The sequence below is a fragment of the Physeter macrocephalus genome, chromosome 9 (assembly GCF_002837175.3).
Source record: "Physeter macrocephalus isolate SW-GA chromosome 9, ASM283717v5, whole genome shotgun sequence".
NCBI classification, from domain to species: Eukaryota; Metazoa; Chordata; class Mammalia; order Artiodactyla; family Physeteridae; genus Physeter; species Physeter macrocephalus.
The window spans coordinates 74,000,295-74,017,978 of NC_041222.1; the positions used below are offsets into that span (position 1 = coordinate 74,000,295).

The window sequence follows — 17,684 nt, forward strand, 5'->3', positions numbered from 1 at the left end:
TAACATAGGGAAATTAAATGATTTAATTTTAAATCACAGTTTAAAACAAGAGAGTTCATGCCACTGTACGTGACTGCAAAGAGAAATGAACAGGCAGTAATTGCTCTAATGTTTCAGAGGAGAGAAAGCGCACCTTAGGCTGAGGGCAAGGAAGGGTTTAAGGAGGAGTCACTGAGCTGAGTCTGGAAAAACAGCCAGGATTAGGGAGAGGCTGCTGGAAGGGGGGGTGTGGACCAGGCCGAAAGGAAGTAGCACCCGCTCCCCAGGGCACTGGGAGCTCCTGGAGAGCAGGTCTTGGGTTCCACTCACCTCTGCACCACCACTGCAGGAGCACAGAGCCTGAGGGGTTCAGACACCGGAGGCCAGGGCAGCAATCAGTGCTTTCTGCATCTCTCCTGGATGGGGGACCACCAGTCCCCCTCACCCTTCACCCACCCGTCCCCTTCCTGTTCTCTGTGCTTTTCCATGTCCCCACCCCGGGATGCAGCGGAACCAACACAGGAGGGCATTGTGCCCCTTCAATGCGGTGTATCCATCCCACGTAGCCCCCTCTCCACTGCTCAGTGCTGGTGCTCTGTGACTCTCAGACAGTGCCACACCTTCTCTGAGCCCCATTTAAAAGGCCTGACGATGCACTGAAGGGCATACTGAGGTCGAGGCACACATCCTGGCAGAGCGGTGGGGACAGAGCCTCAGCCCTGAGCGCACAGCCTCTTCTCTGGGCTTCTGGGAGCAGCCTGGGAAGGAAAAAGTTAAAAAGGCCCAGGCCAGGCTGACAAGCAGATGGCTCTCCTGGGCTCATTCAGTGTCCCCTCTGAGCTGGCTCCCGGTCCTCTTCTGGTCAGGCCCAGGGGACTCCACAGGACACCATGGCCCCTGCCCCAATGCTGGGGCATCAGACAGAAAATTGGGACGGGGCTTTGTTGGGGATGATTCAGCATGCTCAGGCCAGCAAGCCCTCCTTGGAAGGTCCATATGCAGCAAGGGTGGTCACGGCATCGACATCTTGCTCCAGAGGTCTGCAGTCCTGTTGTCCATCTACAGCTTGCTCCTGGGCTGGAGGTCACACGGTCCACCTCTCACTTCGGGCCTCCACAGCCTGGACCAGGCCTTCGCCCAGGATGGCAAAGTCCTCCAGGATGGCTTCTACATTGGGCACCATCACCAGCTCCCCACCTTGAGACACCACCATGCGCCCCTTTGTGTTGGAGGCCTGGGAGAATCAGAGAAATGTAGATTGAGGTGTCACGAGAGGCACACGCAGAGACACCAAAACATACGTTTCACATCTGCCACCGGGTCACTCGTGGAACCACACACAGACATGCATGCCCATGTGGAACACATGTCCACACTCAGGGAACAGACAACTGTCACCAGCCAGCTCACCTTTAAGGGCTGGGGCTGGAAGCTGGTGGGCTTCCAGAGGACACCAATCACCTTTCCACCATGCTGGTCATAGAAGAAAAGGGCCAGGTCCCCAAAGGCCTCCTAGAAAAGGGCAGGACAGAGACAAGATTACAGGTGGACACCTGAGAGCCACCTCCACGGCCCCAGCTCCACCTGGATGTCCCCTCCCCAGGGTCAGTCAGCCCTTGAGGACCTACCCTGAGCTGTGCCAGGTAGAGCTGAGGAGGATCGTAGCCCAGCACGGGCATCAGGGAGGAGGGCCCCGGCTCACTAAGCAGGCCCCGGCAGAAGGAGGCAGCTGGCGAATCCACAGCCTGGCGGTGCCGGGGGATGTGGCGGGGAGACAGGCGGATCAGCACGTCGTACATGTCCAACGGTGGCCGGAACACTGTCTGAGGAGGGGTAGGGGGTGCTCAGCAGTGCCCACTTGGGAGCTGGGAACTGGGCCACAAACCCCTCCACATGCCCACTCTGGTTCCCTCCTTCCCTTTTGTCTGACCCGCCCATTATGGGTCCAAATGCTCATTTGAAGGTAGGAACAACAAGACCCAGCTGGTGGCAGCTTGGGTCCAGCAGGAGGAGCGCGGGGTAGAAGTGCGAAGCCAGGGCCCCGATTCTCCTGCAGGCTCCCCCGCTGCCAGGCACCATGGGCAGCTGCGACGCCTTCTCTGGATTCAGTCTCACCAAACAAGGGCCCCTAGAGCTCCAGACTTACATGGTTCAAAGGCAGAGTCCCCAGAGTCCCTGGAGTCAGTCTGGGCCCGGGGCTTACCCTGATGTCCACAGGACCCCAGGGATCCATTAGCTGCTTCTCTAGGACGGGCAAGGCCTCGGCTGCCAGGACCATGAGCCGGTGTAGGATCTGGGGGGCACACATACATCAGATAGGTCACACCTGACCACAGGTCTCTCATAGCTCAGGCTGGGCCTGCTTTTTCCTTGGGGGAGAAAACCACACATTTGGAAGCAGGAATGAAATTAAACCTGGGGCGAGGGTCCATCCTGTGTCCATACAGAGCTTTTGCGATCCTGGGGGGTAACGATGACCATGACGGGGCGTTTTGTCCGGGTTGCCAGGAAGACACTGCGGATCTCCACCTGCTCCTCCGCTGCAGATGAGAGGGGGTCTTGAGTCAGCCTACTCCTCCCCCCAGACACCCTCTACTGCCCTGGGTCCTCCTACTGTACACTTAGCAGCTGCCCATCACAGGGATTTTCCAACATCCCCCAAATGGCAAAAGCGATGATAGGGACACTGCATCTGCCTCAACTGGGCAGGGTGTTAAACTCCCAGCCTGGGACTAGAAGCAGAATTTTCCACTGCCTGGCACCCTAGTCTGGTTTCCGGGCCTGCACAAGCTGAGGCCTGCCCCTGGCCCCTTCCTACCCTGGGCTCCCACACACCTGGGGAATTAGAAAGCTGATACCTTCCTCTCTGCTGGGACCAGAAGCTCCTCATATTACAACCAGAAATCATCACTCACCCCCCGCACCCAAGAGGTCCGGGCATGTATTCTAGCCTGAACCGATCCCTGCTCCCCACCGTAAGACTTCTCACCTGGTGTTCAGAGTCCCTTCCTCTCTCCTCTTCCCTTCACAGCCCCCCAGGCAGCCTGCTTACCACCCCCAGTCCGTTGTGTTTCTGATCATCACACGGGCAAACCATATCTCTACAGTCTCGGAGCTCCCTAAAGGCTTGATTTGGTCCTCTTCCTCCTTAACAATTCCCTACCCCCAGGCAGTCAGGGTCAGGAGGGGATATCCGGGATAGGGGAGGCAGAGAGAAAACCTAACAGACTGACAGGGAAAACCCTTGCCTGCCCTATTCTACAATCCACAAATGGTAGTTCTTGCACGAGTCCGACCTTGATCCTACCACTTACCAGTGAGCTCATTATTGAGGTTGACAATTAGGGGGTTGTTCTTCCAATCAAAGGTTGATATCAGGAAAAGGAACCGAAGGAAGCCCACCTGGGGGGAGCTAAGAGGAAGGATTAAGCAAAGCACCTGGGGCCCAGTCACACGTGCCCAGGCCCCCCCCGCAGTCCGGAGAGCCTAGACACCTTGGTGTGGATTGCGGGGGTTAGAACCCTTCTATCCCTTGGTTCAGCCACCTCTCCCATGTGGACTGAAGCATGGGGGATGAAAGCTGGCCCCAGTGGAACTTCCTGGCTAGGGGAAAGGTGGAGGGAATCACCTGGGAGGGGTGAAGGGCTCAGGGTGCAGGAAAAGGGCAGCAGCCACCAGGTCCAGGCTCTCATCGGTGAGCTCCTCACCTAGGAGCTGGGCGCGCACCCACCGCTTGGCCAGCCGAGCCACACCCGAGAAGGCTGGGTGCTGCTGCTGGAGTCTGTGGGGAGAGGAGGGTAGTGGCCATGACAGTGAGGCCCTCACGGCCCAAGAACAGTGTTTCAGCCCCGCTGCTACTATTTACTCAACTTTACCAAACACTAGCCTCTGTGCTAACGTATTACACGTATCATCTCACATCTTCCTAATTAATACCCCAAGAGGTTGGTCCTAGCATGATTCCCATTTTACAGATGAGAAAAATAAGGTTGAGGGGAGGGGGAATCCTGCCCAAGGGACACAGCCAGTGAAGTAGCAGGGCCAGGGTTCTAGCACTTGCCTGACTCCAAAACTCATCTCTCCAACTGGCCTTCCAGAGAGACAGAAGGCCAGGAGAGCAGAATGGGGCCAGGAAAGGGTCTAAGGACATAAGGGCCTGTGGGGGTGGCCATACCCATGCAAGGTGCTGGTGAGCAGGGGCAACTGCCTAGTGTCCCTCTCAAGGCGGAGGGAGGCGGGAGTGTCCCTCAAGGAGATGATCCCCTCGGGGCTCCGCATCTCCCTCAGGATCTGGGGCTCCCGCTGATAGGCCACACGAATCCGGAACACAAACCCATCCTGTCGGAAGAGGGGATGGCATGGGAGGCGGGGCACCCTGACACCCCTGTCCCCTCCCTCCCTGGGTATCCCTGCCCTGCACCAGCCGAACCTTGAGGACATCGGTGTGCGTGGCCGTGGCGCGGCACTGCAGCCCATGCTGCTGCGTCAGCAGCTCTGCCAGGCGCAGCTGGAAGGCAGCCCGGACCCTCCGTATGGCCTCAGCATCCTGTGGCCACTGCCCACTGCCCTCCAGGTGACATACCACTGTGGAGAAGAGTGAGAGGCCTCAGCCTGCGGCCTGGGGTGAGAACAGTCCCTCTCACCCCCCTCGCAAGAGCTCCCTCACCAGTCATGGGCTCCACATAGGCCGGACAGGGCTTGTCAGGCCGGGGCAACAGCGAGGCCCGCTCTCGCAGCTGTTCATAGAAGGAGTAGGCTGGCCGGACTGCAGTTGGTGGGAACACCTGCGGAAGAAGGGGGGCTGAGGAAGAGGCCTGGGACTGGGAGGGAGTGCCCAGTCAAGAAGCTGGAAGGGAGAATACTGGGTGAGTGGAGCAGAGGTGGGTGTCACCAAGCAGAAAGAGCTCCCTGCCCCTCGCGCCTCACCTCAGTGTAGCGCAGCACTGGGTGAGCTCCCTGCACGGCAGACACGGTCAGCGGCAGACCTTCCAGTCCCCACAGCAAGCGGCTGAGGTCATCGTAGCAACGCACCGCAGCTGCCAGGGCCTCCTCACCTGTGCTGGAGGTCTGAGAGGGAAAAGAAAGACAGGAGGGCACGACCTTTCAGAAGAGCCCAACCGCCTGGGATAAGGCCATGGCTCAGGCTGCTGCTGCAGAGCCAGGGGGCCCCCTGCTGGACACTCTGGGAAGTGCAGCCTGGCTAAGGTGGGGCTCCCCACCCCCATCCCCACCCCCAAATGCAGACACACAGGCTGCTTACTCTACAGTCCCTAGCCTTAACCCAAGTCCTGAACCAGGGCTCTTACCTCTTTCAGGCCTTGAATCAGTGCATCCAGGAGGCCCCCCGTATAGTGGACACAGGTATCTGGGATGTCAGCATGGCTGGAAAAGGGGCACAGGCACAGTGTGGGCACTGGGGGCCATGCCGAGAGCTACTGGATGTGGGATGCTCACCCCAAAAGCTTGGGCCAGACCCTCCTAAAAGGCTCCCCAGCCCATGGCTGCCTCCTGGCATTCAGATGCTAACACTCACAGCATTAAGAGATGAGTGACCACCTGGTGGGGAATAAGGCGCTTCTGGGCCATAGAGGCTGCCTCCCAGACCACAGCTTCCCGAATGGCTCCATCCTGGAAACGCCGAAGCTCGGAGCGAGATCCCCAGAACTGGCGGAAGTCAGCAGCCTGGGAAGAGGAAAGGGGTAGTGGTATAGATCAACAAAGAAGGGCTCTGTCAGAAATCTCCCACCGGGGGACTTCCCTGGTGGTCCAGTGGTAAAGAATCTGCTGTACAAGGCAGGGGATGTGGGTTCAGTCCCTGGTCGGGGAAATAAGATGCCACATGCCGCGGGGCAACTAAGCCCGCGTGCCACAACTACAGAGCTCGCGTGCCTCAACGAGAGAGCCTGTGTGCCGCAAACTACAGAGCCCACGCGCCCTGGAGCCTGAACGCTACAACTAGGGAGAAAAAACCCACACGCCACAACTAGAGAGAAGCCCGTGAGCCACAATCAAAGATCCTGCATGCCTCAACAAAGATCCCGCGTGCCGCAACTAAGACCTGATGCAGCCAAAAATAAACTAACTGAATAGATAATAAATAAATCTTGCAAAAAAGAGAAAAAAGAAAGAAGTCTCCTGACAGGCCTCAATCCAGGTGGCGTGAGGACGGGCCACTCCACTCCTTCCAATGCAAGACAGGCCCAAATCACCCCTCAGACTCCAGGGCTCCTCACCTCAGGCTGGTCAGCCTCTGGACCCAGCTCGAGAACACTGGTCAGCCCCTCAGGCCGGAGGAGCAATCCCAGGGTCAGGACCCCGGAGTCTCTGTGCTTCGGTGGATCCTGGCTGATGTCCCACTGTAGGATGTAGAAAGGCTGAGCTCAACAAGCATCCCACAGCTTGGTCTGGAAACCCACTTTCTAGTGAGAGGGATGGTGTGTCTTTTGTATCCCTTGGGACCCTGGGTCCAACACCCTCAGGTCCCACAAACTCCCCAACCAACACCATCTCACCTCTGAGACTGGGGGCCGAGAGTGGGCCAGCAGGTGCAGCCGGGACCCCAGGCCCTGCTCCAGAAGGGTGGTTAGTGGGCCCAAAGCAGCTGAGACATAGTCCCCACCATGATCCTGCAGCTCTGGCCACAGCTTTAGTCGGTGACACGCTGCCTGCAGGCGACTCAGTGGACGGAGACTGGGGGGGCAGAGAGGGACAATGAGGGGGAATCAGGTACTGCTGGCCCCAAGTATCACCACCCCCACCACTAGGATGATCTATCTGAGCACCTGCCTGAGGACCTTTGCCGCATCACTAGCCCCAGGGACACAGGACTCACTGGCATATCCTGGCACCCCGAAACTTACTGCAGTATGTGGTCAAAAGCCCGGATCATGGGTTTGGGAGTCATCAACAGCAGCTGGAACCCATCATCAGCTTTGCTGTCCAGCAACGCCATAGACAGCCGTGCCTCGTGCTGCACCTGGGGCCACAGAGTAAGGAGGGAACACCCGCGTGAGACCACCAGCACTGCACCCCTCCCCTCACGGAACACAGGGCCCAGACCCAGAGACGTGCCTGACCGAAGGTCTCTGGAGAGGAGTTTCTGGGGTTCTGGTGCCGGCAGGAGGGACAGGGGCTGGGCTGGGACATCTGGGGAAGCCAGGAGTGGGCGACACCTGTACCTGGTGGCAAGTGGAGGCAGTGACATCAGCACAGAGGTTGAGACGGCCTGAGGAGTCCAGGAAGACAACAGGGAAGGCCTGGTGGAAGTCAGCCAGGGCTGGCTGGGAGGGGGAGAGAGAAGCCAGTCAGGGCTGGGCCTTAACTTCAGGACGCTTTGCCCAGACTCAGCACCACCATACTCACCAGGGAGGGATCTGAGCTGAAGCACAGACTGATCCCGTTGACCGTCAGATCTGTACTGGCTGAAATGAGCCAGAGAAGGTGGGTGTGTCAGAAGGTATCCCCCTCTCTAGGGACCCAGCCCTCGTGACACCCACCCTCCGGACAGGTGGCTGCAACTGCCTGGCTCTGGGATTCGGTTTGCTCATCTGTCTGAGGACCGGAGACCGAATGATCCCTGATGGGTATGAGTGGGGCCCTTGGCCTTTCCGAGTCCAGCCGCCTCACCCAGAAACTGCAAGGTGCTTCTCAGGACCTGGTAGCCGCTCATGGTGGTATGGATCTTGTGTGTAGACACAAGGAAGGCAACCAGCATGGAGACAAGGAACCCACTGAATCCTCCCAGGCCCTGAGGGAGAGATGGAGGGAAAGGCCGGAGCTCAGACCCAACCCACCACTCAGTGAGGCAGGGAAGCTGGGCCAGTCCCCACTCACCTTGTCCAGTTCCCGCTGCCGCAGCCAGACCTTCAGAAGTGCCACACCATCCTTCAGCCCCGAGGCTGAGCCCAGCACGGTTGATAGCAGCTGCGCATGGGACTCAAGGGCTGTGTCCTGCAGGACCCATGTGTTATAGCGGGGGGTGGGGGGCTCTGGGCTACCTGCGGGAGGAAAGGGGAAGTCATGAAAGGAGAAGTCCCCGCAACACCCTTCCCTCCAACTCCACCTTGATACTCACCATCCCCTGAAGGACTCTGCCCTCGGTACCAGGCAGTGCGCACATTGTTCTTGGACGGCAGCAGGCGGCACGGGCGGAAGAAGTCAGGTGGAGGGCATGGATGCAGACGGACAGTGACCAGACGCTCATCCTTCCCTGGGGGGAGATGGGAGATGCTGAGACCCTGCAGCCCCCCGGAGCCGGAGGAGCCCCTGTACCACCTGCAGCGCCCCCCCCCACCCCATTTGAGGGCCTTACACCTTTCCCCTCAAACTTGAGGCCCAAACTTCTCACCTTGGACTTGAGGCCCCAGTTCCTCCCCCACTGGATTTGTCACCCCATACGGTGCCCTCCACCCGGTATATGCCTCCCACCATGTGGCCGCAGCAGCAGCGAGGGTTTCAGGTGGCAGCCATTGGTGTAGGAAAAGCGAACACTGCCAAAGAGTGGGTCTTGGGACAGGTGGTGAGCCAAGTGGGCCAGGTAGAGGGCACGCTTGCGGAAGTAGCGCTGGTTCAGCCCATCCTTGTCCTGTAGGATCTCCTGGAGGGGGGTCAGGAGAAGAGAGAGATGGCCAGTCACTTAAGTCCTTGTTGTTGGAGAACTTGGGGGCCAAGATGAAGCCAAGGTCAAAGCTTGGCAACCCCATCTGCTGGCCAGGATGCTTAAGCCAAGGCTAGCAATACCACAACTCAGATGAGGAAGACAAAGTTCCAAATGGCAAATCTAAGCTCCCTCAGGACAACTGCAGTGGTCTGTTCTTTGGATTTAGAATTCAGATTTCAATGCCCCGGCAAGCGAGAGGTGGGAAAAAGAGAGGGATCAAGGGATTTGTAAGTGGTGAAATGGCAGACCTCTCCATTCCCCAAACTCTGAACCTCACCCTGGGCATGGTCAATGCCACATCCACATTGATGTCCGGCCGGATGCAGGTGCCCAGAAGGTAACTGCCCACAACAGTGACCTGGGCTGGGGGCAGGAAGCGGAAACAGCCCTTCACAGTATAGGGCACTTGGTGGAGAGGGACTCGAACCCCATCCCGGAGCCATGCCTGGTTGGTCAGCTGTGGGGGCAGAGACAGTGACACATTAATTTGATTGCCTTCCTAACATGTCCCCTTGATGTCTAGTAGACATCTCAAATTCAACATGTCAAAATGTTTGAAACCAAACTTCTGATCCTCCTATAAACATATCTTCCCCATTAAGACAACTCCATACTAGCTGCTCAAGCTAAAAACATTTAAATCACCTTGACTCATCTCTGTTAAGAACATCCATTTCACTTTCAAAAGGTATCCAGACACTGACCACTTCTCTATTCTAACCTAGTCTGAGACATTTTTCAGTGGATCATTGCACAATAGGTTTCTAACTAGTCTCCCTGATTTCACCTTTGTCCCCCTCCATTCTACTTTTAACACAAAAACCTGGGTGAACTTTTTAATACTCAAGTTAGATCACAAACAAAATGCCTGCAGTTATTCCCCTTCTTATACAGAGCAAAAGCCAAAGTCCTTGTTTTGGTGCACAAGGCCCTGCATGATATGCCCCCTTCCTCCATAACCTTTCTGAACTTAACCTCCTTCTATCTTCCCCTCATCCATTCCAAGGAATGTACCAGACCTATTCTTTTTTTTTTTAATTTTTTAGTTTAACTTTATTTTTTTATACAGCAGGTTCTTATTAGTGATCCATTTTATACATATTAGTGTATATATGTCAATCCTAATCTCCCAATTCATCATACCAGACCTATTCTTGCCTTTGAACCTCTGTGTTGGCTATTTTCCCTTCCTGGAATGCTCTTCTTCCCTCAGATATCTATATATAAGATATATCTTATATCTTCCCTTATATATCTATATACCTGACTCACTTCCTTTACACAAATGTCACTTCAATAAGGCCTACCTCAACCACGCTTACAGTTGCCAACCACTCTCATCCTCGGATATTCCCATAATCCCCTTACCTTGTCCTTCTTCCTTTTTCCATAGTACTTACCACCTTCTAACACTGCCATACAGTTTACTTGTCGTGTTCATTATCTATCATCCATAAGTCTAACACTAGAACATAGGCTGCTTTGTTCAGTGATGTACCCTAAGAACACAACTACTGCAAGGCACGTAAGTGTTTGCTAAATGAATGAACACATAATTGACTGCATTCCTAGCTGAGACGCCTGGCAGTGAGAATGAGCTCCCTAGCACCCCATCCCCTTCAGAGAATAACAAGGCCCCTAAGGACCTCTTCTGGGCTTTCCAGTTCCCTCCACTACCTGCCTTACCTCTGTCTCAGGGGTTGAGGGCACCCTCATGATCCGCTGGTTGACCTTCCGTAGGAAAGCATCAATCCGCTCTTTCTTCTTCTCTGACAGCCTCACTTCCTTCAGTAGCTCCTCTACCTGTAAGAAGTGGCAGGGGTGAGTAGTACTTCAGCCTCAGGGTCTCAGGCCCACCTCTCTAACCCAATCCCCAACCACCCAATGGTACCTGTAAACGAAGCAAGCTGGAATGGAACAGACTCTCAGTCTCCCGAAGGCGATTCAGCTCCTCATTGGTAGGCTCCTTGTACAGTTCTGCCCTGCTGAGCTTCACGGGCTGCAGGAGGCGCTCCGCTGGAGAACCAGCCACCGAACGCTTCTTTGAGGATTCCTTCTTCCCCTCCTTGCCTGTGCCTTCCAGAGCTGACGCCATCACCTGTGGCCAATGAGAGGGAGAACCCAGGGTGACATCACAGATATCTAGCATCCACTGCCTGACGTGCCACCATGACAGGATGTGGGTAAAGGCTTTACCTGCTCCTGGTCTCTCTTGACTAGGAGTCAGACTGTGTAAAACTCAGAATAATTGTTACTTAAAAGAACATTACTGAGCTCTACACTGAAAACTCCTTGAGTTGAGGGTTCCCCATCTACCTGACAGCACAAGTTGCTAGGGATAGTAGCTGACTGGGCCATGCACCAAGCAATGCCTCAGGTCCTTGTAAGTACCAGGAGCTTCCTCTTCTGCTGGGTTAATCCTGGGACTTTGCAAATGCCATCTCCACTCTTGCTCTATCCAAATCCTGTCAGGTTACACACACACACCCTGCCCCAGCAAGCCCTGACTATAAACTATATAAGTATACATTAAGTGCTCAATGATGGAAGAGTCTACTGACTCTGAAGGACACACTCAGTGAATCATCCAATCCTCACAATAATCCCAGCAGAAAACGGTCACCCGAACGAAGCCCGGTGAGCTAGAGGTTCCAGTTGGTATGCCTAAACTGTGAGCAGGCTTCGAACCCTGGGCTGCGGGATCCCAAACCTTCTCCCCTACAGCCCTGGGCCCCGCCCCCCTCCAAGATCCCACACCCTGAAGAGCCTTACTGTAGCGCTCCAGGAGCGCCACCACGTGGAAGGCACAAAACTAGACACAAGAGGGAAGAAGATCCCGTCCAACCTCCAGGAGGACTTCGTCAGGGAAAAGACCCAAGCCGCAGAAGGGGGTGGGTTTTTTTTCAGTTTCAAGGTGTAGAGCTAGCGAACAGAGAGGAGCTCAATTGGCTTTACTATTTCCATCCGGATAATGCCAAGTTCCATCTCCCTTAGCAAGCCCTGATTGTCTCGGTACCCTGGGCTGGAAGCATCAGGGGAAATGGGGCTCTTCCATAAGGGCCCGTTCTCGTGCCCTCGCTAGAGAGCTGTTAGGTTCTGCCATCTCCGACACGTTGCGCATTCCTTCCTCCCAGATGGCTCACCCACCTCCAGCTCCCCGGCAGTTCCGCGATGCTGCGCTCCCTTATGTGCGGGGCCCATCCCTCCCGTACTGCTCCCGCACTTCGGGTTTAAAGTCCACTTGCTCTGCACAACTTCTTCCCACGTTGACAGAAACGCCCAAACCGCGGCAGATATGCAGCCCAGAGAGAGGCAGCTTTGCCGCGGAGAGCGGAAGCTAGCCTCGTGGCACAGGACTCCACCCAGTTCAAGAGCCATTGGGTGAGTGCCCGACGAGTCGCTCGTCATTGGTTTCTGTCACTCTCCAGGACAGCCCATTATGGGGGAGGGGCCAAATAGGGTTCTCCGATTTACGGCCTCCTTGCGACGCCAGGCCTGAAGCCAACCCGTAACTTGGCGGTCGCTTCCTTTTCCTCACTTCCTCCGTTTGGGTCGAAAGGGGAAGGGCGGGGCTAGATTGGGCCCTCTGGGGAGGGTTTGTTTACTTAACGGCAGTGAGCCCTTTTCTTTTCTCATCTTATCAATTAACCAATCTCGTCAGTTCTACTTCCAAAGTATATCTTGAGTTTATTCGCTCTACTCTGTATTTACTGCCGAGTTTGGTGCGCATCACATCATCTTGTGCCTAGAATAATGTAACAGCTTTTTTCCAGTTTATTACATTTTCCAAGTCTACTGAAACGTTGCTATAATATTATGATGAACGCCCATATACCCTTCACCTACCCATCATAACTTAGTGTTGATGTTTTGCCAAATTTGTCTTTATGGTTTTGTTTAGAAGCCTGAGTTTTATTTGTTTAATATTTATTTATTTACTTGGCTCCATCGGGTCTTAGTTGTGGCAGGTGGGATCTTCCTTGCGGCATGTGGAATCTTTCTTTGTGGCACGCAGGCTCTCTAGTTGTGGCGTGCAGGCTCTAGAGCACGGGCTCAGTAGCTGCGTGGCACGTGGGCTTAGTTTCCCCGTGGCATGTGGGATCTTAGTTCCCTGACCAGGGGTTGAACCTGCATCCCCTGCATTGGAAGGCAGATTCTTAACTACTGGACCATTGGGGAAGTCCCTGTGTATTTATGTTTTATTATTTTTCATAACCATTTGAGAATCAAATGGTTCTTAAAAACCATGCCTAAGTACTTTGGCCTGTGTACCAAGAATAAGGACTATCTCTTATGTAGTCATAATTCAATTATAAAATTCAAGAAATTTAACCTTGATTCAATGCCATTATGTAAAGTCCATATTCAAATTTTGCAATTATCCCAGTAATAACCTTACATAGTAGCATTTTATTTCCCAGTGCAAGATCAGGCATCTATTTAGTCATCATGTTTCTTTTCTCTCTCTTAATCTGGAACATTTTCTGAGCTCTCCCTTTTTTGTTTTTTGTGGGGTTTTTTATTTGTTTGTTTGTTTTTGACAACAGTTTTGAGGAATATAGAACAGTTTCATTTAATAACTTTTAATCTTTTTTATTGAAGTACAATACACATATAGAAAAATTCACATATCTCAAAGATACAGCTTGGATATTCACAAACCAAACATACACATGTAATCAGCTCCCAGAAAAAAAAAAAGCAGAATATTTCCTGCACCTTGCCAATCTCCCTTCATTCTGCCGTCTAGTCACTGCCCCCCAACAGTAACCACTATCCCAACTTCTAATAGCATAGGATATTTTATGCAATGGCTTTTAAAGGAATTTTCACAAAAGTGGTCTTGTCCTTCTTCAATCCATTCCACATGGTTACCAGAATGAGTATTCTGCAACTAAAATCCTATCATGCCACTCTCCTTTTAAAAACTCATCAGTGGCTCCCAATTGCACTTAGAATGAAATAGAGACTTCTACAAGGCCATGATCAATATATTCCCTCACTTGCTGGCCCATCCTTTTTCTTGACACTCCACCCCTTGCTCACTGAGCTCCAGCAACATCCACCTTCTTTCAATTCCTTGGTTGTGTCAAGTTCTCTCTCACCTCAGAGACTTGAGCCAAGCTGTTTGCTCTGCCTGGAATGCTTCTTCTTGAATTTTTTTTTTCTTTTCATCCCTCAGCTTTCAGTGTAAATATCATCTCTTTAGTTAGGCCTTCACTGATCATCCAACCTGAAATATGTTTTCCCTTATCTCTTCACCCCGTTGATTTCCTTTTTAGCACTTTTAAAAATGATTTTTGGTTGTTTGTCAACTGTCTATCTCTTTGTCCTTGACTGTGAGTCCATGAAAACAAGGACCAGGTCTACATGTCCAATGCCTAGCACACTATACATACTCAATAAATGTTTACTGAATGAATGAATGTGACCACTGTCAACATTCCAACCTTGTCTCTCATCATCTCCATCAAATTTTAAGCCCCAGCCATACTGAACTACTTGGAGGAGTTTCCCTACTCTATCTTGCTTTCTTGTCCTGGGCCTTTGAATTTATTACCCTCTTTGCTAAGAATGTTTTGATTTTTTTCCACAGCTTCATTGAGATACAATTGACATATAACATTGTTTAAGTTTTAGTTGTACAATATGATGATTTGTTACACATGTATTGCAAAATGATTACTTCAATAAGGTTAGTTAACATAGTTAACATATCCTTCACCTCAAGTAATTACCATTTGTTGTTGTTATTATGGTGAGAACATTTAAGATCCACTCTTGTAGCAATTTTCAAGTATATAATACAATATTTTTAAATATTGTCACCATGCTGTACATTAGATCCCTAGAACTTATAAGTTATAAGACTGGAAGTTGGTACCCTTTAACCAACATCTCCTCATTTCCCCCACCTCCCAGGCCCTGGCAACCACCAATCTACTTTCTGTTTCTATGCGTTTGGCTTTACTGGATTCCACATGTAATTGAGATACTACAGTGTTTGTTTGTTTGTTTGTTCGTTTTTGGCCACGCCAAGCAGTTTGCGGGATCTCTGTTTCCCAACCAGCGATTGAACACAGCCCACAGCAGTGAAAGCTCGGAATCCTCACCACCAGGCCACCAGGGATCTCCCAGATACTACAGTATTTTTATTTGTCTTTCTCTGACTTATTTCACTTAGCATAATGCCCTCAGTGTTCATCCATGTTGTCACAAATGGCAGGTTTTCCTTCCTTATACCTGAAGAGTATTTTGATTGTTAAGGAAGGTTTCCTGGAGCAGATGGGGATGGTGCTAAGTCTTGAAGCATGATTTGAGTTTGAATTGATTGAGAGGAGAAAGCACCACTTTCTCCTCTCAATGGAAGTCGGAGGAAGACCAAAGGGGCCAGAGATTTGTCAACCATTCATTCCACACTGGATGATACTTAAGAAATGTCAAGCCCTGTTCTGTGTCAAGGATAAAGATAAATAAGACATGATGATCACAAGCCAGAAATCTGGAATAATGCTCTTGCCTTCACATTTCACAGGCTAGTCCCTGCTCTTACATTTAAAAGTAACCTCAGCGAGGCTTCTTCTGACCCTGCCTCCATTTAAAATTGCATCCACCCCAACAGTTTCCATTTTAGCCCCCCCAATCACCTTCATTAGTACTCACCAAAACTTGCAATGTTATTTGTCTACTAATTACTTGTTTTTGTCTGTTTCTGTCTCAACCACTAGAATGTCAGCTCCATAAGGGCAGGACCCAGTCATTTGTGTCTCATTCACTACTGTATCCTTGGCATTTAGCACAGGGCCTGTCACGTAGCAGGCCCTCAATAAATATTTGTTGAATGAATGAATGGCTCTTTCTTAAGAGCAACTCAGAGGCTGGTAGAAAAATGTAAACAAACAGTTGCAGTAGAGCACGGGGGTGATATGATATGTACAGATTGCTGTGGGCACATTAGACGAGGAACATTACAGCATGGTGGTTAAAAGCAGTCACACGAAAGTGGGATGGCCAAGGTTCAACTTCAGGTTCTGCCATTCACTCACTGGGTGACCTTGAGTAACTTTCTTAACCTCCTTAAGATTTAGATATTCTAGTAATGACCATGTCGAGGATTTTTGTGAGAATTAAATGAGATTTACCATGCATATGAAGAGCCTGTCATATACTGATGAATAGCAAATGTTAGCTGTTGTTATCAAAGGAAGACTGCACTCCTTAAGAGCACTATTCAAGACTTACATGTATTAACATATGCAGAATGAAAAACAAAAACAAAAACAAAAATGGTGGACTCTTTAAAAAAAGTCATTCTAGGGAGTTCCCTGGTGCCCTAGTGGTTAGGATTCTGGGATTTTACTGCATGGCCCGGGTTCAGTCCCTGGTTGGGGAACTGAGATCCTGCAAGCCGAGCAGCATGGCCAAAAAAAAAAAAAGTCATTCTATAAGGTCAGAATTAACCTTTATAAAGCAAATAACCCTCCCTCTCAGTTATTTCACCAAGATTTCCACATCTTTTCTTTTTGGAAGAAAGGTAATAGATTCTTTATAGGAGCCCTGGTTGGAGAATACTAGGTGATGCCATAGAGATTAGGGGGTGAAGGTCCTGTTTTCTTTGCCACCAGAGGGCACCAGTCAGTCAAGTCAATCTCTACCTGTCGTGAAACTATAAGACAGCTCTAGGAAGCTATCTCTGCCATTCATTCTTTGTGTTGTAAGTACCCACTATGCACCAAACATTATAGTAGCTTGTATATGGTTATGAGAAAGATCTGTTGTCCTTCTGGAATTTATAATCTTGAGCACCTACTATGTGTCTGAGGTGGAGATGTGGAGGGTGGGGTTCAATTTGTGATTTGTTGTTGTTGTTGTTACTGATTATCTTCCTGCCCTTGGCTGTGAGCCCATGAGAACAATTACTTAGTGTCTATTTTGTGTCAGACAGTGTGCTGGTCGCTGAGGATCCAGGGATGAATAAGACACAGTTGTAACCTACTAATAAACAATGTCTTACCCACTGAGATAAAAAGGCATGAGACAAGTTCCATGGAATTTGAGTTCCTCTGACGTGAGTATGGAGTCTTAAGTACACAACTCATTAAAACACTAGGCTGTGAGCTTCCTAGACAGGTATATGTTTATTAGTCACCCATCTTAGGGTCATGGCATTGTGAATATTTAGTATGAGTTTGTGAGTTGATCTGAGTCCAGAGACAGGCTTCTGCTCTGGGTGCCAGGTATATGTTCCAGTGACTTAGGCTAGGGATCTGCCATCTTCTGGGTCAGGGTGGGGCTAAGATGAGTTTAAGTGGGTGAAATGCTTTGAGGATGAACTTTCTGCCTATTTGTCTACTCACAGCCTTGCTATTAAAAGTGTCAACATCATCTCCCACGTTTCCAGGTCAGCAATCTCCCTAAATTGAATGGTGGAGCAGGGGAAGTCAGAACCAGTCAAACACCATCCTTTGGGGAGGAGGGGCTGAATTGACTAAAATACACTCTAATTCCAGTGGAGTTTAGTCTCAAAACTGAGGGAATAGAGTTGTGAGGCTAAGGAATGATTCTTTAAAATACTGAGGCCTCATCTCTGAGAAAAAATAACAACAACAACAAAATGAAGGGGCTCTTTCATTGTGGATTGTGCATAGTGACTTCCTTCTAAAGAGTACAGTGTAGAAAGGAGGTAAAAAGAGTAACTTTACAGTGGAGAAAAGTGGCTGACATATTCCGTCAGCCAGGTGACTGAGGTCAATATCAACACTAAGTCATGTTGATATTATGTGCTCTTGATATGATGTGATGAAAATATCATTTTACTCCTGTGATCATCCCTTCAAAACCCCCAAACTCCAGTTTAATCATGAGAAAAACATCACAAATTCTGAGGGACATTCTACAGTATCCTTGACTAGTACTCTTCAAAACTTTTAAGGTCATCAAAAACAAAGAAGTCTGAGAAACTGTCACAGTCAAGAGGAGCCTAATAAAACATGAAAACTAAATATGGCATCTAGGATAGGATCCTGGAACAGAAAAGGGACTTTAG

The 17,684-nt window shown here is 51.0% G+C and overlaps 1 protein-coding gene across 1 annotated transcript; it reads right to left on the minus strand.

Moving 5' to 3' along the window:
* On the minus strand, positions 1 to 11,974 carry NOL6 (nucleolar protein 6). The gene is made up of 26 exons (XM_007111398.2): positions 11,786 to 11,974; positions 10,530 to 10,736; positions 10,325 to 10,441; positions 8,916 to 9,095; positions 8,407 to 8,575; positions 8,054 to 8,188; positions 7,813 to 7,976; positions 7,606 to 7,726; positions 7,342 to 7,400; positions 7,158 to 7,259; positions 6,840 to 6,955; positions 6,492 to 6,669; positions 6,213 to 6,335; positions 5,513 to 5,661; positions 5,286 to 5,361; positions 4,906 to 5,046; positions 4,646 to 4,763; positions 4,409 to 4,563; positions 4,154 to 4,317; positions 3,608 to 3,760; positions 3,294 to 3,391; positions 2,395 to 2,519; positions 2,183 to 2,272; positions 1,608 to 1,802; positions 1,390 to 1,491; positions 1 to 1,213 (listed from the first exon to the last, which is right to left on the minus strand). Exons 1-26 carry the CDS (start codon positions 11,837 to 11,839, stop codon positions 1,064 to 1,066), a joined length of 3,441 nt encoding a protein of 1,146 aa, XP_007111460.1. The 5' UTR covers positions 11,840 to 11,974; the 3' UTR covers positions 1 to 1,063.
* Positions 11,975 to 17,684: the final 5,710 nt, after the last annotated feature.

Coding starts and splice junctions, on each gene's coding strand:
- NOL6 (XM_007111398.2), bottom strand. CDS start 11,839: ATGGGCCCCGCACATAAGGGAGCGCAGCATCGCGGAACTGCCGGGGAG. Junction 8,576..8,915: donor TGGCATTGACCATGCCCAGG/GTGAGGTTCAGA, acceptor ACCCCCCTCCAG/GAGATCCTACAGGACAAGGA. Junction 1,214..1,389: donor TCCAGCCCCAGCCCTTAAAG/GTGAGCTGGCTG, acceptor TGATTCTCCCAG/GCCTCCAACACAAAGGGGCG.